Source organism: Mesoplodon mirus (genome assembly GCF_964341445.2).
Source record: "Mesoplodon mirus genome assembly, chromosome: X".
Taxonomy (NCBI): domain Eukaryota; kingdom Metazoa; phylum Chordata; class Mammalia; order Artiodactyla; family Ziphiidae; genus Mesoplodon; species Mesoplodon mirus.
The window spans coordinates 84,913,687-84,932,297 of NC_138981.1; the positions used below are offsets into that span (position 1 = coordinate 84,913,687).

An 18,611-nucleotide genomic window follows, 5' to 3' on the forward strand; every position below is an offset into this window, starting at 1 on the left:
ACTGCAGTGGAGGCCAATGATGGGTGTCAGGATGGTGACATGCAGGTACACTGCTGGAGATGCCATCCCCAAGCACGGGCACAGTGGCTGTGCTGGTCATTGGCTTCCTCAGTAGCAAAATCTTCTGAGTTTGTCTGCAGATCAGGTGTCTGTAAACCTGACTGCTTCCGCCATATGTCTGCTAATAATAACCTCTGCTTTTCTTCCTTGTTCATAATGAGCTCAATACATCTCAGCTTCGGCAGTCTGGGTGGGGTGAAACCAAAGTGGGGCCCCTGAACACTACACAACCAGGCTGGAGAAGCTGATTGCTCACCCTGTTCTTCATTTCCTGCAGAGAGGAACACTTTCTAGAAAGGAAGTTCCTTCTTGGCACTGAACAATGCCAGCTTGCAGGATAAGATGATGCAGGCAAAATGAAATCGTCTTCCTCCTCTTCTTGTGTGATTCCTCTGTTCTTGTTGTTGCTGTCGATGTTCCAAAGTATTGCTAGAACTTCCTAAGTGCACTCTAGAGGTCTCCCAGAGCTGTTTTTGTTCATAGGTAGCTGTGCAATCATTGATCTTTGTGGTGGAGTGGGGAAGCTGTGTTTTCCTACATTGCCATTTTCCGCTATAAATGAATGAATTTATTAAGTTAGTTATAAATGTTTGGGGGGATTAGTCTAAACCTCTTCTTATGAATCAGTTTTAACAGTTACCGTTTCCCAATTTATCTTTTCTGCAACTATACTCTTTTTCTCTCCCATACTAGTCCTTTGCTAGAGAAAAACCCAAAAGTATGGTGTGAAAAAAAATTATCATGCAAGGTCATAATTTTGGATGCTCAAAAGAGTTCTAGAATGATGCAGGACATATATACAAGGGTATATCCATGTAAAATCTTAACCCATTACTTTTAATTAGGGTTTTACAACCTTTATACAATTGCCATTTTGGAGTAGGAAATTGTATGTTTGGGGAAGTGGAAGCTGCCCTGTGCATTTTAAGATGTTTAGCAGTATCCTTGGCCTCTACTCACTAAATGCCAGTAGCACTTCCACGAGGCATTAAAATCAAATAATGACAAATTTCCAAATATTCTTGAGGGGAAAAGTTGTCCAAAGTTGAGAATCACTACTCTGAAGTAGCAAAACAGCCAGAATACACACCTCACACCATTCTTATGCAAGCAGTTAGGCAAAGAATGATGACTTAATGGAAGGAAGCCATATATGTTGTGTTTCTTGATTTTCAGAATGTCTGATTCTATCCTAATGGGCACACATAAAAAAAAAAAACTTTTAAAGTTTATAAATATAGCAAATTTGTTTAGTACTAGGTACCTAACTTTAGAAAGTTTAGAACTTAAAAAAAATCGAAGTTAAGATCTTGGGACATAAGATTATAAGTGGTATGAAAGACATAAAAGCTACATCAACTTTTATTTAAATTTTAGGATTTGTAAGTATGTATATATATATATATATATATATATATATATATATATATATTTCACAAAGTCTCTAATATTTGGAGTTATTACCAAGGGTATGAATAAGATAAAGAATATATGAATACCTAGAATTAAAATAGTGGTGAATGTCCTGGACCTCAAGTCAGAAACTTATGCACAAGTCCAAATTTGACTATCTTCTTATCCCAAGTCTTCTGACTCTCAACCCAGTGTTCTTTCCTTGATACTTCTTGTAACACTTGAAAAACAGTCAGAAATTAATACAAATAATTGAATTTATACACTAGAGAATATACAGGGAATTTATAAATTGTATATATAAGTAAAGAGTAAATCATCACTATCTTTTTGGCGTCACTAAAAGTGAGTTAGCCAAAATAGTTAAGAGAAGCATTGAAGTTGGGGCATTGTTCAAATTCTTTCTTTCTTTTTTTATTTTCTTTTTGAAAACTGACTTTACCTTTTAGAGCAGTTTTACATTCACAGCAAAATTGATCAGAAAGTACAGAAATTTCCCATACATTCTGCTGCTCCCCACTACAGACAGCCTCCCCCACTATCAACATCCCCCAGCAGAGAGGGACATTTGTTACAATTGATAAACCTACATTGACACATCATTATCACACAAAGTTGATAGTTTACATTAGGGTTCATTCTTGGTGTTGTACATTCTATAGATTTTGACAAATATATAATGTGTATCTACCATTGTAGTATCATATAGAACAGTCTTACAACCCTAAAAATCATCTGTGCTCAAATTATTCATCCCTCCGCTCCTAACTCCTGGGGACCACTGATCTTTTTGCTGTCTCCATAGTTGTGCCTTTTCCAGAATCTCACATATTTGGAATCACACAGCATGTAGCCACTTCACATTGGCTTCTTTCACTTAGGAATATGCATTGAAATTTCCTTCATGTATTTTCATGGCTTGATAGCTCATTTCCTTCTAAAACTGAATAATATTCCATTGTCTGGATATACCACAGTTTATTTATCCATTCACCTACTGAAGGACATCTTCGTTGCTTGCAGGTTTTGTCAATTATGAGTAAAGCTGCTACAAACAGCTGTGTGCAGATTTCAGCGTGGGCATAAGTTTTTGACTCCTTTGGATAAATACCAAGGAGCATGAATTCTGAATCATCTGGTTAGACAATGTCTAGTTTTTGTGTAGTGTACCTTTTGAGGACTAACTGTAACTAACTCTTATTGAGTCCCCTTGATTAAGGGTGCAGGTTCTGGAGCTAGATTGCCTGGGTTTTTATTTTGTTATTTTTTAATGTGACATTCCATTTTATTTTATTTTTTTAACATTTTATTCGAGTATAATTGCTTTATGATGGTGTGTTAGTTTATGGTTTATAACAAAGTGAATCAGTTATAAATATACATATATCCCCATATCTCTTCCCTCTTGCATCTCCCACCCTCCCACCCTCTCTATCCCAACCCTCTATGTGGTCACAAAGCACCGAGCTGATCTCCCTGTGCTATATGACTGCTTCTCACTGGCTATCTATTTTACATTTAGTAGTCTATATATGTCCATATATACAGTACCACTCTCTCATTTTGTCCCAGCTTACCCTTCCCACTACCCTGTGACATCAAGTTCATTCTCTAGTAGGTCTGCGTTTTTATTCCCAACTTGCCCCAAGGTTCTTCGTGACCATTTTTTTTCATTTTTCTTTTTTTTAGATTCCATATATATGTGTTAGCATACGGTATTTGTTTTTCTCTTTCTGACTTGACTTACTTCACTCTGTGTGACAAACTCAAGGCCCATCCACCTAATGACAAATAACTCAATTTCGTTTCTCTTTATGGCTGAGTAATATTCCATTGTATATATGTGCCACAACTTCTTTATCCATACATCTGTCAATGGACACGTAGGTTGCTTCCATGATTGGGCTATTGTAAGTAGAGCTGCAATGAACATTGTGGTACATGACTCTTTTTGAATTATGGTTTTCTCAGGGTATATGCCCAGTAGTGGGATTGTGGGGTCATATGGTAGTTCTATTTTTAGTTTTTTAAGGAACCTCCATACTGTTCTCCATAGTGGCTGTATCAATTTACATCTCACCAACAGTGTATGAAGGTTCCCTTTTCTCCACATCCTCTCCAGCATTTATTGTTTCTAGATTTTTTGATGATGGCCATTCTGAGCAGTGTCAGATGACATCAAACTGTAGGTTTGATTTGCATTTCACTAATGATTAAGGATGTTGAGCATTCTTTCATGTGTTTGTTAGGAATCTGTATATCTTCTTTGGAGAAATGGTTATTTAGCTCTTCTGCCTATTTTAGGATTGGGTTGTTTGTTTTTTTGATATTGAGCTGCATGAGCTGCTTGTAAATTTCTGAGATTAATCCTTTGTCAGTTGCTTCATTTGCAAATATTTTAACCCATTCTGAGGGCTGTCTTTTCCTCTTGTTTATGGTTTCCTTTGCTGTGCAAAAGTTTTTAAGTTACATTAGGTCCCATTTGTTTATCTTTGTTTTTATTTCCATTTCTTTAGGAGGTGTACCAAAAAAGAACTTGCTGTGATTTATGTCATAGAGTGTTCTGCCTAGGTTTTCCTCTAAGAGTTTGATAGTGTCTGGCCTTATATTTAGGTCTTTAATCGTTTTTGAGTTTATTTTTGTGTATGGTGTTAGGCAGTGTTCTTATTTCATTCTTTTACATGTAGCTGTCCAGTTTTCCCAGCACCACTTATTGAAGAGGCTGTCTTTTCTCCACTGTATATTCTTGCCTCCTTTATCAAAGATAAGGTGACCATATGTGTGTGGGTTTATCTCTTGGTTTTCTATCCTGTTCCATTGATTTATATTTCTGTTTTGTGCCAGTACCATACAGTCTTGATTACTGTAAATTTGTAGGAGAGTCTGAAGTCTGGGGGCCTGATTCCTCCAGCTCTGTTTTTCTTTCTCAAGATTACATTGGCTATTTGGGGTCTTTTGTTTTTCCATACAAATTGTGAAAAATTTTGGTCTAGTTCTGTGGAAAGTGCCAGTGGTAATTTGATAGGGATTGCATTGAATTTGTAGATTGCTTTGGGTATTATAATCATTTTCACAATATTGATTCTTCCAATCCAAGAACATTGTATATCTCTCCATCTATTTGTACAATCTTTAATTTCTTTCATCAGTGTCTTATAATTTTCTGCATACAGGTTTTTTATCTCCTCAGGTAGGTTTATTCCTAAATATTTTATACTTTTTGGTGCAATGGTAAATGGGACTGTTTTCTCGATTTCACTTTCAGGTTTTTCATCATTAGTGTCTAGGAATGCAAGAGATTTCAGTGCTTTAATTTTGTATCCTGCTATTTTACCAAATTCTTTGATTAGCTTTAGTAGTTTTCTGGTAGCATTTTTAGGATTCACTATGTGTAATATCATGTCATCTGCAAACAGTGACAGTTTTACTTCTTCTTTTCAGATTTGGATTCCTTTTATTTCTCTTTCTTTTCTGATTGCTGTGGCTACAACTTCCAAAACTATGTTGAATATTAGTTGTGAGTGTGGGCAACCTTGTCTTTTTCCTGATCTTAGTGGAAATGGTTTCACATTTTCACCATTCAGGATGAAGTTGGCTGTGGGTTTGTCATATACGTCCTTTATTATGTTAAGGTAAGTTCCCTCTATGCCTACATTCTGGAGGGATTTTATCATAAATCATTGTTGAATTTTGTTGAAAGCTTTCTCTGAATCTATTGAAATGAACATATGATTTTTCTCCTTCAATTATTAATATGGTGTATCACATTGATTGATTTGCATATATTGAAGAATCCTTGCATTCCTGGGATAAACCCAACTGGATCATGGTGTGTGATCCTTTTAATGTGCTGTTGGATTCTGCTTGCTAGTATTTTGTTGAACAATTTCACATCTATATTCACCAGTGATATTGGTCTGTAGTTTTCCTTTTTGTGGAATCTTTGTCTGGTTTGGTATCAAAGTGATGGTGGCCTCCAAGAATGGATTTCAGAATGTTCCTCCCTCTGCTATATTTTGGAAGAGTTTGAGATGGATTGGTGTTACCTCATCTCTAAATATTTGATAGAATTCCCCTGTGAAGCCACCTGGCACTGGTATTGTGTTGGAAGATTTTTAATCACAGTTTCAATTTCAGTGCTTATGATTGTTCTGATCTTATTTTCTATTTCTTCCTTGTTCAGTCTTGGAAAGTTGTGCATTTCTAAGATTTTGTCAATTTCTTCCAGGTTGTCCATTTCATTGACATATAGTTGCTTGTAGTAATCTCTCATGATCCTTTGTATTTCTGCAGTGCCTGTTGTTACTTCTCCTTTTTCATTTCTAATTCTATTCATTTGAGTCTTCTTCCTTTTTTTGTTCATGAGTCTGGGTAATGCTTTATCAATTTTGTTTATTGTCTTGAAAAAACCAGCTTTTAGTTTTATTGATCTTTGCTATTGTTTCCTTAATTTCTTTTTAATTTATTTCTGATCTGATATTTATGATTTCTTTCCTTCGTCTAATTTTGGTTTTTCTTTTCTTCTTCACTCTCTAATTGCTTTAGGTGGAAGGTTAGGTTTTTTATTTGAGATGTTTCTTGTTTATTTTTTTTCTTTTTTTTTTTTGGCTTACAACAAGAGGTTTATTCTCACAATTCTTGAGGCCTGAGGTCTGAAATCAGTATCAAGGACAAAATCAAGGTGTGAGGATGGCCATAGTGCACCAGTGGCTCAGGGGAGAATCTGTTTCTTGCCTCTCCCAGCTTCTGGTGACTTCCAACATTCCTTGGCTTGTGGCCACATCCCTCGAATCCTTGAGGCCATCATTCTGACCTCTGTACGCTCCATCTTCATACTGTCTTCTCCGTGTGTGGTAAAATTTCCCTCTGTCTCCCTCTTTTTTTTTATTAGTTTCTGCTTTATAACAAAGTGAATCAGTCATACATATACATCTGTTCCCCCATCCCTTCCCTCCTGCGTCTCCCTCCCTCCCACCCTCCCCATCCTACCCCTCCAGGTAGGATTGTATTGCTATAAACTTCCCTCTCAGAACTGCTTTTGCTGCATTACATAGGTTTTTGGTCATTGTGTTTTCATTGTTATTTGTTTCTACGTATTTTTTGATTTCCTCTTTGAATTCTTCAGTGATCTCTTGGTTATTAAGTTGTGTATTGTTTAGCCTCCATGTGTTTCTATGTTTTACAGTTTTTTCCCTATAATTGGTATCTAGTTTCATATTGCTGTGGTCAGAAAAGATACTTGATATGATTTGAATTTTCTGAAATTTACCAAGGCTTGATTTGTGACCCAAGATATGACCTATCCTGGAGAATGTTCCATGAGCACTTGAGAAGATAGTGTATTCTGTTTTTTTTTTTGTTTGGAATGTCCTATAAATATCAATTAAATCCATTCTGTTTAATGTATCATTTAAAGCTTATGTTTCCTTACTTATTTTCATTTTGGATGATCTGTCCATTGGTGAAAGTGGGGTGATAAAGTCCCCTACTATGTTTGTGTTACTGTCGATTTCCCCGTTTATAGCTGTGATTATTTTCCTTATGTATTGTGGTACTCCTATATTGGGTGCATAAATATTTACAAGTGTTATATCTTCTTTTTGAATTGATCCCTTGATCATTATGTAGCGTCATTCTTTGTCTCTTGTAATAGTCCTTGAGTTAAAGTCTATTTTGGATATTGGGGCCGGCGGCGGGTGGAAGAGTCGTACAGTGGAGGGGGAAGCGGCTGGACGTGTTCGGTGGCGCTCCTGCCGCCGCCGCCGCCGCCGCCGCCACCGCCACCTCTCAATCCTGCCGCATCGACCGATGCTCTCTAGCTTCTGACGCTGCTCGGGAGTCTTAGGAGCTGCGTTGCAGCCTCACACCTCACGGGGCTGGTTTCGACTTCTGAGGGAGCCGGTCTCCGCGCAGGAGCGCCTCACGTGCGGCTCAAAGCCCGGACGGACGGCGGGGGCGGCCGGAGCCTCTCCCGGGGGAACCGCGCCTGAGGAGGCGGAAGAGCCCCCCCTGACGCGGCTGGCGTGAGCCGCCGCCACCGCCCCTCCCGCCCTCGCCCCGGCCGGCCCGGGCCACTGCCCCTGCCGCGGAGGCAGCAGCGGCGGCGGCGGCTCTGCTCCCCTTGCCGGCGCTCCGCCACCCGCCTTTCCGCTCTTGAGCCGGTCGGTTAGGCTCTTTTCGGGGCCCCGCTCTGCCCCCCTTCCCTCGTCCTCCCCTCCCCGACCCCACACGAGCCCGGCACCCCGGCCATGGCGTGCGGAGCCACTCTGAAACGGACTCTGGATTTCGACCCGCTGCTGAGCCCGGCGTCCCCGAAGCGGAGGCGATGTGCGCCATTGTTGGCGCCCACCTCGGCCGCCGCCTCCCCGTCGTCGGCCGCCGCGGCCACCGCCGCCTCCTTCTCGGCCGCCGCCGCCTCGCTGCAGAAGTATCTCCGAATGGAGCCATCTCCCTTCGGCGACGTCTCCTCCCGCCTCACCACAGAACAAATTCTGTACAACATAAAACAAGAGTATAAGCGCATGCAGAAGAGAAGACATTTAGAAACTAGTTTCCAGCAGACAGATCCATGTTGTACTTCTGATGCACAGCCACAGGCATTTCTCCTCAGTGGACCAGCTTCACCAGGGACTCCATCAGCAGCCTCCTCACCATTAAAAAAAGAGCATCTCTTATTCACTCTACGGCAGGTTGGAATGATCTGTGAACGTTTATTGAAAGAGCATGAAGAGAAAGTTCGAGAAGAGTATGAAGAAATATTGAACACAAAACTTGCAGAACAATATGATGCATTTGTGAAGTTCACGCATGATCAAATAATGCGACGATATGGAGAACAGCCTGCTAGTTATGTTTCATGAATCATGTTTTCTGCATTTGTGGGCTGCCTTGTTCCTTGTTGAGTTGTTGCAAGAGGTCCCAGTTACGACATGCCAGCAATGCCAATACCCCCTGTGAATACAGGTTGTTTCAAGCTTTCGTCAGTGGCAACCACTCCTAGGCAGCAACCGGTTTTGGAAATTTCCTTGATGTCAGTACCACCCGGATGTGGACCTTTGCTACCTGTATTAATGCCAGTGGCCTCATTTGCTGTATCATTACAATTTGGCTTCTTATATTAATGTTTGGAAAGGATTAAAGCTGGTATTCTAAGAACATGCCCTTCACTGGTTGTGTAAATAAAACTGTAGAATGACAATTCAGATGAAGTTAGTGTGATTTTAATTGTGCACTACAACCAAGCTGTAACCAGTTATTAATAATGTAGAGTGTAATCCCAGGACATTATTACGCAAATAGCCTTCAGTGCTTCCTGTGAAATAGTGAAGGAGGAAGGCATTTCTGTACTCCAGGACTTCTTGGGGTTTCAGAATGGGTTGATATGATTTCCCCCCACCCTTTTTTGGTAGTTTTTATTTATTCTATCAGTCTTTTTAACAAATGTTTATTGCTGCATTTTTTCCCCAGTGTATCGTTGTTTTACTGCCCTTGTAGTACTGGAATTTAGTTGGAAGAATAAAACATTTACTTCTAAAAAAATAAATAAATAAAAAAATAAAGTCTATTTTGTCTGATATGAGAATTGCTACTCTAGCTTTCTGTTGATTTCCATTTTCATGGAATATCATTTTCCATCCCCTCAGTATCAGTCTGTATGTTTCCCTAGGTCTGAATTGGGTCTCATGTAGACAGCATATCTATGGGTCTTGCTTTTGTATCCAGGCAGCCAGTCTATGTCTTTTGGTTGGAGCACTTAATCCGTATACATTTAAGGTAATAATTGATATGTATGTTCTTATTACCATTTTCCTAATTGTTTTGGGTTTGTCATTGTAGGTCTTTTCCTTGTCTTGTGTTTCCTGCCTAGACAAGTTACTTTAGCATTTGTTGTAAAGCTGGTTTGGTGGTGCTGAATTCTTTTAACATTTCCTTGTCTGTAAAGGTTTTAATTTATCTGTCAAATCTGAATGAGATCCTTGCTGGGTAGAGTAATCTTGGTTGTAGGTATTACCCTTTCATCACTTTAAATATGGCCTGTCACTCCCTTCTGGCTTGCAGAGTTTCTGCTGAAAGATCAGCTGTTAACCTTATGGGGATTTCCTTGTTCATTATTTGTTGTCTTTCCCTTGCTGATTTTAATACATTTTCTTTGTATTTAATTTTTGTTAGTTTGATTCGTATGTGTCTTGGTGCATTTCTCCTTGGATTTATCCTGTATGGGACTCTCTGTGCTTCCTGAACTTGATTAACTATTTCCTTTCCCATATTAGGGTAGTTTACAACTATAATCTCTTCCAATATTTTCTCAGTCCCTTTCTTTTTCTCTTCTTCTTCTGGGACCCCTATGATTCGAATGTTGGCGCATCTAATTTTGTCTCAGATGTCTCTGAGACTGTCCTCAATTCTATTCTTTCTTTTTCCTTTATTCTGCTCTGCAATAATTATTTCTACTATTTTATCTTCCAGGTCACTTATCTGTTCTTCTGCCTCAGTTATTCTTCTACTGATCACTTCTAGAGTATTTTTAGTTTCATTTTTTGTGTTTTTCATTATTGTTTGTTTGCTCTTTAGTTCTTTAAGTCATTGTTAAACGTTTCTTTTATTTTCTTTATTCTATTTCCAAGATTATGGATCATCTTTCCTGTCATTATTCTGAATTGTTTATAGCTAGACTGACTATTTCCTCTTCATTTGTTAGCTCTGGTGGGTTTTTACCTTGCTTCTTCATCTGCTGTGTGTTTCTTTGTTTTCTCATTTTGCTTGACTAATTGTGTTTGGTGTCTCCTTTCCACAGGCTGCAGGTCATAGTTCCCATTGTTTTTGTGTCTGCCCCAAGTGGCTAAGTTTAGTTCAGTGGGTTGTGTTGGCTTCCTGGTGGGGGGCACTAGTTACTGTTCTCTAGTGGGTGAGGCTGGATCTTGTCTTTCTGGTGGGGAGGTCCACGTGTAGTGGTGTGTTTTGGGGTTTCTGTGACCTTATTATGATTAGACAGCATCTCTGCTAGTGGGTGTGTTTGTTTACTTGTCTTGCTTGTTGTTTTGCATAGGGTGTCCAGCACTGTAGCTTGCTGGTCATTGAGTGGAGCTGGGACTTGGAGTTGAGATGGAGATATCTGGGAGATTTTTACCATTTAATATTACGTTGAGCTGGGAGGTCTCTGGTGTACCAATATCCTGAACTTGGCTTTCCCACCTCAGTGGCACAGCACTGACATCTGGATGGGGAGCCAAGAGCCTTTCATCCTCATGGCTCAGAATTAAAAGGAGAAAAAAAGGCAGAAATAAAAACAAATGTAAAATAAAATAAAGTTATTAAAATAAAAAAAAATAAAAAAAATTTAAAGTAATTAAAAAGAATGGAAGAACAACCAAACCAAAAAACCAATCCACCAATGATAACAAGCTTGGAAAGCTATAGTTTAAAAAAAAAAAAAGCACTGAAAGAACCCTAGGACAAATGGTAAAAGCAAAGTTTTACAGACAAAATCACACACAGGAGCATACGCATACACACTCACAAAAAGAGAAAAAGGGAAAATATATATGTCATTTCTCCTAAAGTCCACCTCCTCAATTTGGGATGATTCTTTGTCTATTCAGGTGTTCCACAGATGTAGGGTACATCAAGTTGGCTATGAAGGTTTAATCCACTGATCCTTAGGCTGCTGAGAGAGATTTCCCTTTTTCTGCTTTCTTCTCACCCCTCCTGGGATTCAGCTTTGGATTTGACACTGCCTCTGTGTGTAGGCCACCTGAGGGCATCTTTTCTTCACTCAGACTTGATGGGGTTAAAGGAGCAGCTGATTAGGGGGCTATTGCTCACTCAGGCTGGGGAGAAGTAGGGGTACGGAGTGTGGGGAGAGCCTCCAGCGACAGAGGCCAGCGTGACATTGCACCAACCTGAGGCACGCTGTGTGTTCACCTGGGGAAGCTGTCCCTTGATCACGAGACCCTGGCAGTGGCGGGCTGCACAGCCTCCCAGAGGGCAGGTGTGGATAGTGACATGTGCTTTCACACACGTTTCTTGGTGCCTGCAGCAGCAGCCTTAGTGTCACATGCCCGTCTCTGGGGTCTGCACCGATAGCCATGGCTCATGCGCATCTCTGGAGCTCCTTTAAGCAGTGCTCTTAATCCCCTCTCCTCGTGCACCAGGAAACAAAGAGGCAAGAAAAAGTCTCTTGCCGCTTCGGCAGTTCCAGAACTTTTCCTGGACTCCCTGTTGGATAGCCGTGGTGCATTAGCCCCGTTCAGGCTGTGTTCATGCAGCCAACCCCAGTTCTCTTCCTGGGATCTGACTGAAGCTGGAGCCTCATCTCCCAGCCCCCACCTGTACTGGAGGGTGAGCAGACAAGCCTCTCGGGCTAGTGAGTGCTGGTCGGCACTGATCCTCTGTGCGGTAATCTCTCCACTTTGCCCTCTGCACTCCTCTTGCTGCACTCTCCTCCATGGCTCTGAAGCTTCTGCCCTCTGCCACCCTCAGTCTTCACCCATGAAGGGGTTTCCTAGTGTGTGGAAACCTTTCCTTCTTCACAGCTCCATCTCACTGGTGCAGGTCTCATCCCTATTCTTTTGTCTCTGTTTTTTTTTTTTTCTTTTTTCTTTTGCCCTACCTAGGTACATGAAGAGTTTCTTGCCTTTGGGGAGGTCTGAGGTCTTCTGCCAGCATTCAGTAGGTGTTCTGTAGGAGTTGTTCTACATGTGGATGTATTTCTGATGTGTTTGTGAGGAGGAAGGTTATCTCCATGTCTTACTCTTCCGCCATCTTGAAGCTCCTCCCAAATTATTTCTTTTTGACATTCAAGATGACTGTTGCTATTGTTTTCTAAAGATAATTACTTATAGCAATTTATAGTAATGTTTCAAATATTAATGTTTCCAATATTAGTGTCTATACGAATCATCTGAGGTCATAGGGCCTTAATCTCACAGATTCTGATCATTATTTCTGGTTTGAGGCCATAAAAAATGCATATTTAGCAAGTGACACAAATATTCTGGTACAGCAGCCTAAAGTCTTTAATAATGGCTCAAATGAAACAGTTTGGTGAGGTCTGACAGGAGCAGAAGAGTGTGCCTTCCTTATAATTCCATGAGTCCAAAATAATTAGTTGTAAAATTGCTGTCAGGAAACATAAAAGAAAGACTTATTAAGGTATTAATAACATATCTGAAATGCCACATATAGAAAACCTTTCAAATTCAATTTCTATTTGGCAATTTTTAAATAGATTCAAACAATTTGTAAGCAGTTTCTTATAAAAACCAAGATTGAGGATGCAAAAACAGAAATAGTAAAGAGTGCTGAAGTGAAAGGAGGCTTAGGAAACCAGGAACAGGTTTACCAATAGAATAGATGTCAGTCTGATTTAAAACAAACAAACAAACAAAGAAAAACCCAAAAAAACTTATAATAATTAAGGACCAGAGCCACAATAATATTTCTTAAAGAAAATATGTAAGAAAAATGTAATGATCTAAGAGTCTGCATTTATGTCTAAGCCCAAAATAAAATCTAATCACAGAATTCTTCAGATACAATAGATATCTCTCCAGAGAGTTCCGAAGTGAAAAATTCCTTCTCAAAAGTATCTGGTTAGGGAACAGATGTATATGTATGACTGATTCACTTTGTTATAAAGCAGAAACTAATAAAAAAAAAAGTATCTGGTTACCACATTGGGTAGTGAGTGGTACCTTAGTAAATTTCAGCTACTAGCCAGACATTCAAAATGATCAGTTATGGTGACAATCCTTAGAATGAGCAGTGATATTAACTTGAAATAAATATTATTGAGAGAATGAATATTTTAAGCAAGACTAGATACTAATTATTGCTATTTTTCTTTGTTCTCAAAATATGCAAATAAAATATCTAGATATTAAATTAAATATGATAAACCAGCTGCATCTGCATTTTTGAGATATGAGAGATTAAATAAGGTAATTACTAGACTGTATGACACAGACAAAACAAAAGTTGTTTGATAAACAACATACAGAAGAAGATAAGAGTAACTTCACTTTGTACCAAGATGAAACAACAGGGACTAGATTTGCCTACCAGCCTGAAACAACTATAAAATGGACAAAATATATAAAACAATGTTTTTCAAGACACTGGATATCAGGCATGAAAAGACAGTGATCTCTGATAAATGAGAAATGAAATGAGCCTTATAATTGCCCTTGCTTAAAGCTAGATTCTAGGCCTTGTCTCAAGAAGGGGAAATCCAGGCAGAGCCCAATGGACTCCCTAAGTTAAGGATACAGAACTGGTGTTCTAGAGAGACCAAGGCATCTATGATTTCTTGAGGCAGAGTACAAGAGAAGAGATAGGTAAAAAGAGAGAACCCCAAAGAATTGCAGAAAGTTCCCCCTCAAGTCTTCATCTGAATATTCACCAGGACATGCATGTATGGAAATAATTCAAGGCTGAGGTTGGGAAATGAGAAGTTATCGTGTCTGGTTCTCACACAGGGACAGGAATATTGCCAACTCCAATCACCGTCTGGAAAATCTCATGATTCATATAACATTGGATAGAGTATCAGAAGTGTCTTGCATCAGATGTAGAGACTAGACCTAGACAATGTATTGCTCCAATCTAGCTTCCCAACTTTAAAAAGCAGGAACAGAAAAAAATCTATTTCCACATAACTTAACTGCATCTTAGAATCATTCTGAAAGATATTTATAGACATATAAACATAGTCAGCATCCAACAAAGTAAAATCTCACAATATCTGGAATCCAATAAAAGTCACCAGCCTTCCAGGACAAAGAAGGTAGACATAGCTGATTCACTTTGTTATAAAGCAGAAACTAACACACTATTGTAAAGCAATTATACTGCAATAAAGATGTTTTTTAAAAAAGACGGTAGACAAATATCCTATAAATACATGAAAAGATACTCAACATTTTCTGCCATTAGAGAAACACAATCAAAATCACAATGAGAGACTACTTTTCACATATCAGAATGGATAAAATATAAAAGGTTGACCATACGAAGTATTGGTGATGATGTAAAAACTCTGGAAATCTCATTCATTGTTTGTGGGAATTAAACTGGCACAGAAATTTTGGAAAATATTTCAGCTATTTCTCAAAATGTTAAACATGAACCTACCATATGATCCATCCAATACACACCCAGGTATTTAGCCAAGCAATATGAAAGCATATGTTTATACGAAGACTTGTACACAAATGTTTTAGCAGCTTTATTGATAATAGTCCAAAACTGTAAGCAACTCAAATGTCCATCAACAAGTGAATGCTTAAACAAATTTTTGTACAATGGAAGACGAACCAGCAATGAAAAATAATGAATACCACTTGCCACAACATGAATGAATCTCAAAATAATTATGCTGAGTAAAAGAAGCCAGACAAAATATAGCACATACTATATGATTCCACTTATGTAAAATTCTAGAAAATCAAAGCTAGTTAATAGTGACAAAAAGCAGACCAATGATTGCTTGGAGACAGAGGTGGTGAGAAGGGTAGGTGCTGGAGAAGGGACTTGAAAATGACACAAGAAAAATTTGGGGGATGATGCATATGTTCATTATTTTGACTCTGGTTGCTTTTTCACACATGTCAAAACTTATATAAGTGTATACTTTAAACATGTGTTGTTTATTGTATGTCAATTATACCTCAATAAAGCTTTTAGAAATTTCAAAAGATAGGTAGGTGATAATTGTAATTTATAAATATGTTAGTCCAATTATTAAGATTTAGAGGGAAAAGTAGAATGTGAAAAGTCTATTTAATGAGGTATAGGAATAAGATAGACAAGTGAGGCAAAAAAAAAATCAAAATCCAGTAACAAAGATAGTAAGAAAGAAAGTATCAACAAGCTCGCAGTTATATAGGAATGGGATGCATAAATATAAATGTGCAATTTAAAAAAAATGTTTTAGCTAAGTAGTGATTCTCATATTATTATATTTACAATCAAGATAATAATAAATATTTTCCTATAAACAAAAACATCTTTAACAGAAAGAATGGTCAAGCCTAACTGTATCCTGAAAATGATGATAAATCATTACATCTAAGGGAACAGCATAAAAATGTACATATTTTTTTGTTTTCATTCATTCTTACTAACATTTTCTGCTGATCTCCTTTATATATTCAGAACAGAGTAGCTGACCATTGCTTTATGTTTCCAGCTTTATTGAGGTATAATTGACAAAATTATAAGATACTTAAAATGTACAACACAATTATTTGATATAAAAATATTTTGTGAAAGGCTTCCCCCCAAAAAGTTAAAACATCTGCCAAACACTGCTTTAAATAGAGAATTCAAAATACTGTGTGAGAAAATCTTCTTTAAAGCTTCAATTCAAAGCTTATAGTTTTAAGTAGAGGTGGTATACCTACATAAAAAGACTGCAGTAAAACTAAATATAAATTTATTACTTAGTATTTTACTATAAATAATAAGTCTCCCTACACCTTTATTAAGGATTTATTTCCTTATTTTTCTATTTATCTATTTATTGTCACTATAGAGCATTGAATTCTTATTTTATTCAGTGGGTTATACTTTCACATTGTACTAATTTTAATTGTTTTTTACCTGGCAACTAGTGACATGGTTCATCTTTTCCTGTGCTCATTGGCAATTTGGATATTTTATTTTATAAAGTGCCTGTTAATCTCTTGTGTTATTTTTTATGTCTGTGATTTGTCTTTTTGAATTTTTAAGTGTAGAAATTTTTTATATATTCTCTATATGTTCTTCTATACATTCCATCAGATATATGCATTATTATAAGTGAGGAAGGAACATAGTGCTCTAGTGATTCAGAAAAAGAAAGAGATTACTTCAAGCTAAGAGAGCATTTAGAACAATAAATTAGAATCAAAGAAGAGTTGATCAAGAGGATTAGTGGGTGCAACTTCTTTTCCAAATGGGAAAGTGGATCACCTTGAGAACATGTCATGCTGAATCTTTTCAGGTTTCTCTCACTAGAGTCAGTTTTTTGAATACTAGTTGTTATTCCCAGCTCTCATGATCTTTCCTCCCTTTAGGATTTCAAAAGCTTGTAGTGCAGAGTATGAGACTGAATTTCTTTAACAATGAGTAATTAAAATTAAAGATAGGTATAGTCTATATGAAACACTGTAGATAACTTTCCAAATCATAAAATTGAATAAAGAAAACAACATGCAGAATATTACACATAATGTGTTACAAGTTATGTAAAATACATACAAACATACAAACATAAACACACATATTTATATAGTTTTTAAAGGTCTTATAACTCAAAATAAGAAAGATGGTTTTCTTTGAGGACAGGGTAATATGGTAGTAAAAGAGACAAAGATTAGTGTTGGCAGCCAAGGTATTTTAGTTTTATTTGTAATCCTCTAATATTTACTAATGAGAATTGATTCAAAACAACTTGTTATTAAAAATTAATGTACATAAAAAAGATACAGAAAAGTGACATAATGGAAATGGCAGAGTAGGAAATACCAAGAATTGGTCATTCCACAGAAAAAAAAAAACATTAACCTCACAAAACACAGAATCAACTTTTTCAGAATTGTCCAATCTAAACAAATATTTGTATTAACCAGGGGTTTGCTTAAGGAAGAAAGATACAGCTATATTTCAATACAGCATTTTTGTAGTATTTTTGTCTATCCACCTACAAATCCCCATTCCCCAGCTCAGCAGTGGCTGTGTGGACAGTGGACCACATTCCTGGTATGATTTTCTGGTGCCAGTGGGGTAATATGGAAATTTTTTTCTCAAAATATTGTGGTTGTGCATTTTGACCTGTCTGGTAATTCTCTCAAGGATGGGTTCAGAAGCTGATTTTTGTTTCATCCCTCTCAGACTGCAGTGCCTTCTGGTCAGTGTCTTATGAAAACTTTTAAAGTCATACACTGCCCCTAGATGCCTGGGGCAAAAGACCTAAGCAAAGATAAGCATCAGTCAGACTGAAAAGTCTGAAAAGCTGGAGGCTGACAAAGAAGATTCTTCGAGTAATAAGGCTTTGAAGGCCAGCACATATCCTAAGGAATCTGGTGTGCAAAGTTTATGCCTAGGGACAGACACATGTTCAGAAATTATAGGAGAGGACCTTAAGCTTGCACATCGGGCTGATCATTGGGACCCATACTATCAAGAGGTGAAGGTTAAGGCAAAGTTGTGGTTCGACTTAGTGCTGAAGGAGTGCCTGGCTAAGTGTCAATTTGAAAAGACTGAGAGAGTATTTATTCTTATTTTTGCTACAGGAGTTTAAGGAAATCTCTGCCATGTCCCTGGCTGACCAGTAAGATAACAGAAGAGAAACATGTGTGACCACACATGACAAAGAATACAATTTTTGCAAAAATGGTTGGTTAAAGTCACTAAAGAATGGATGACTACAGTCCTGAACAATGATAGCAAACCCTGGGGAAGGAACAGAATCTGATTTCTAATATTTATTTTATCCAGCTTACAACACAAAATTACAAGGTGTAGAAAGAAATTTAACTCATTTATAGGAAAGTTTTAAAATGACATAAACCGTCCTTGAGGAGTCCCAGAGGTCGGATTTACTAAATAAAGACTCTAAATAAACTGTCTTAAATATGCTAAAATAGTTAAAGGAAACTATGGAGAAATACTAAAAGAAACAAGGAGATTGATTTATGAAAAAATAGAAAATCTCAATATGGAAATAGAAATTATAAGAAGGAATAAAATAGAAATTCTGGAACAGAAAAATACAATAGCTGAAGTAAAAAAAATAGAGGGATTCAACAGCAGATTTATCAGGCAGAAGAATGAAGAGAGAACAATTGATATTATCTTGTCTAAGGAGTGAGAGGTAAAAAAAAATGAAGAAAAGTGACCAGAACCTAAGAGACATCTGGGATACCAAAAGTATACCAACATACACATTATGGGAATCCCAAAAGGCCAAGAGAGAAAGAGAAAGGAGCAGAAAGAATGTTTAAAGAAAATATGGGCAAAATCATTCCAAATATTATCAAAGATAATAAATTACATGTCCAAAAAGCTCAACAAACTCCATGTAGGATAAATTTTAAAAAAAATCTGTACTGAGACACATTATAATTGAGCTGACAATTATCCTATCTGAGGATCAG

At 37.6% G+C, this 18,611-nt stretch overlaps 1 protein-coding gene across 1 annotated transcript; it reads left to right on the forward strand.

The window, feature by feature from the left end:
- The first annotated feature begins 7,459 nt into the window (after positions 1 to 7,459).
- Positions 7,460 to 8,675, forward strand: LOC309796914 (akirin-2-like). The gene has a single exon (XM_082610316.1). The coding sequence runs from the start codon at positions 7,722 to 7,724 to the stop codon at positions 8,331 to 8,333; it is 612 nt and encodes a 203-aa protein (XP_082466442.1). The 5' UTR covers positions 7,460 to 7,721; the 3' UTR covers positions 8,334 to 8,675.
- The last annotated feature ends 9,936 nt before the right edge of the window (positions 8,676 to 18,611 follow it).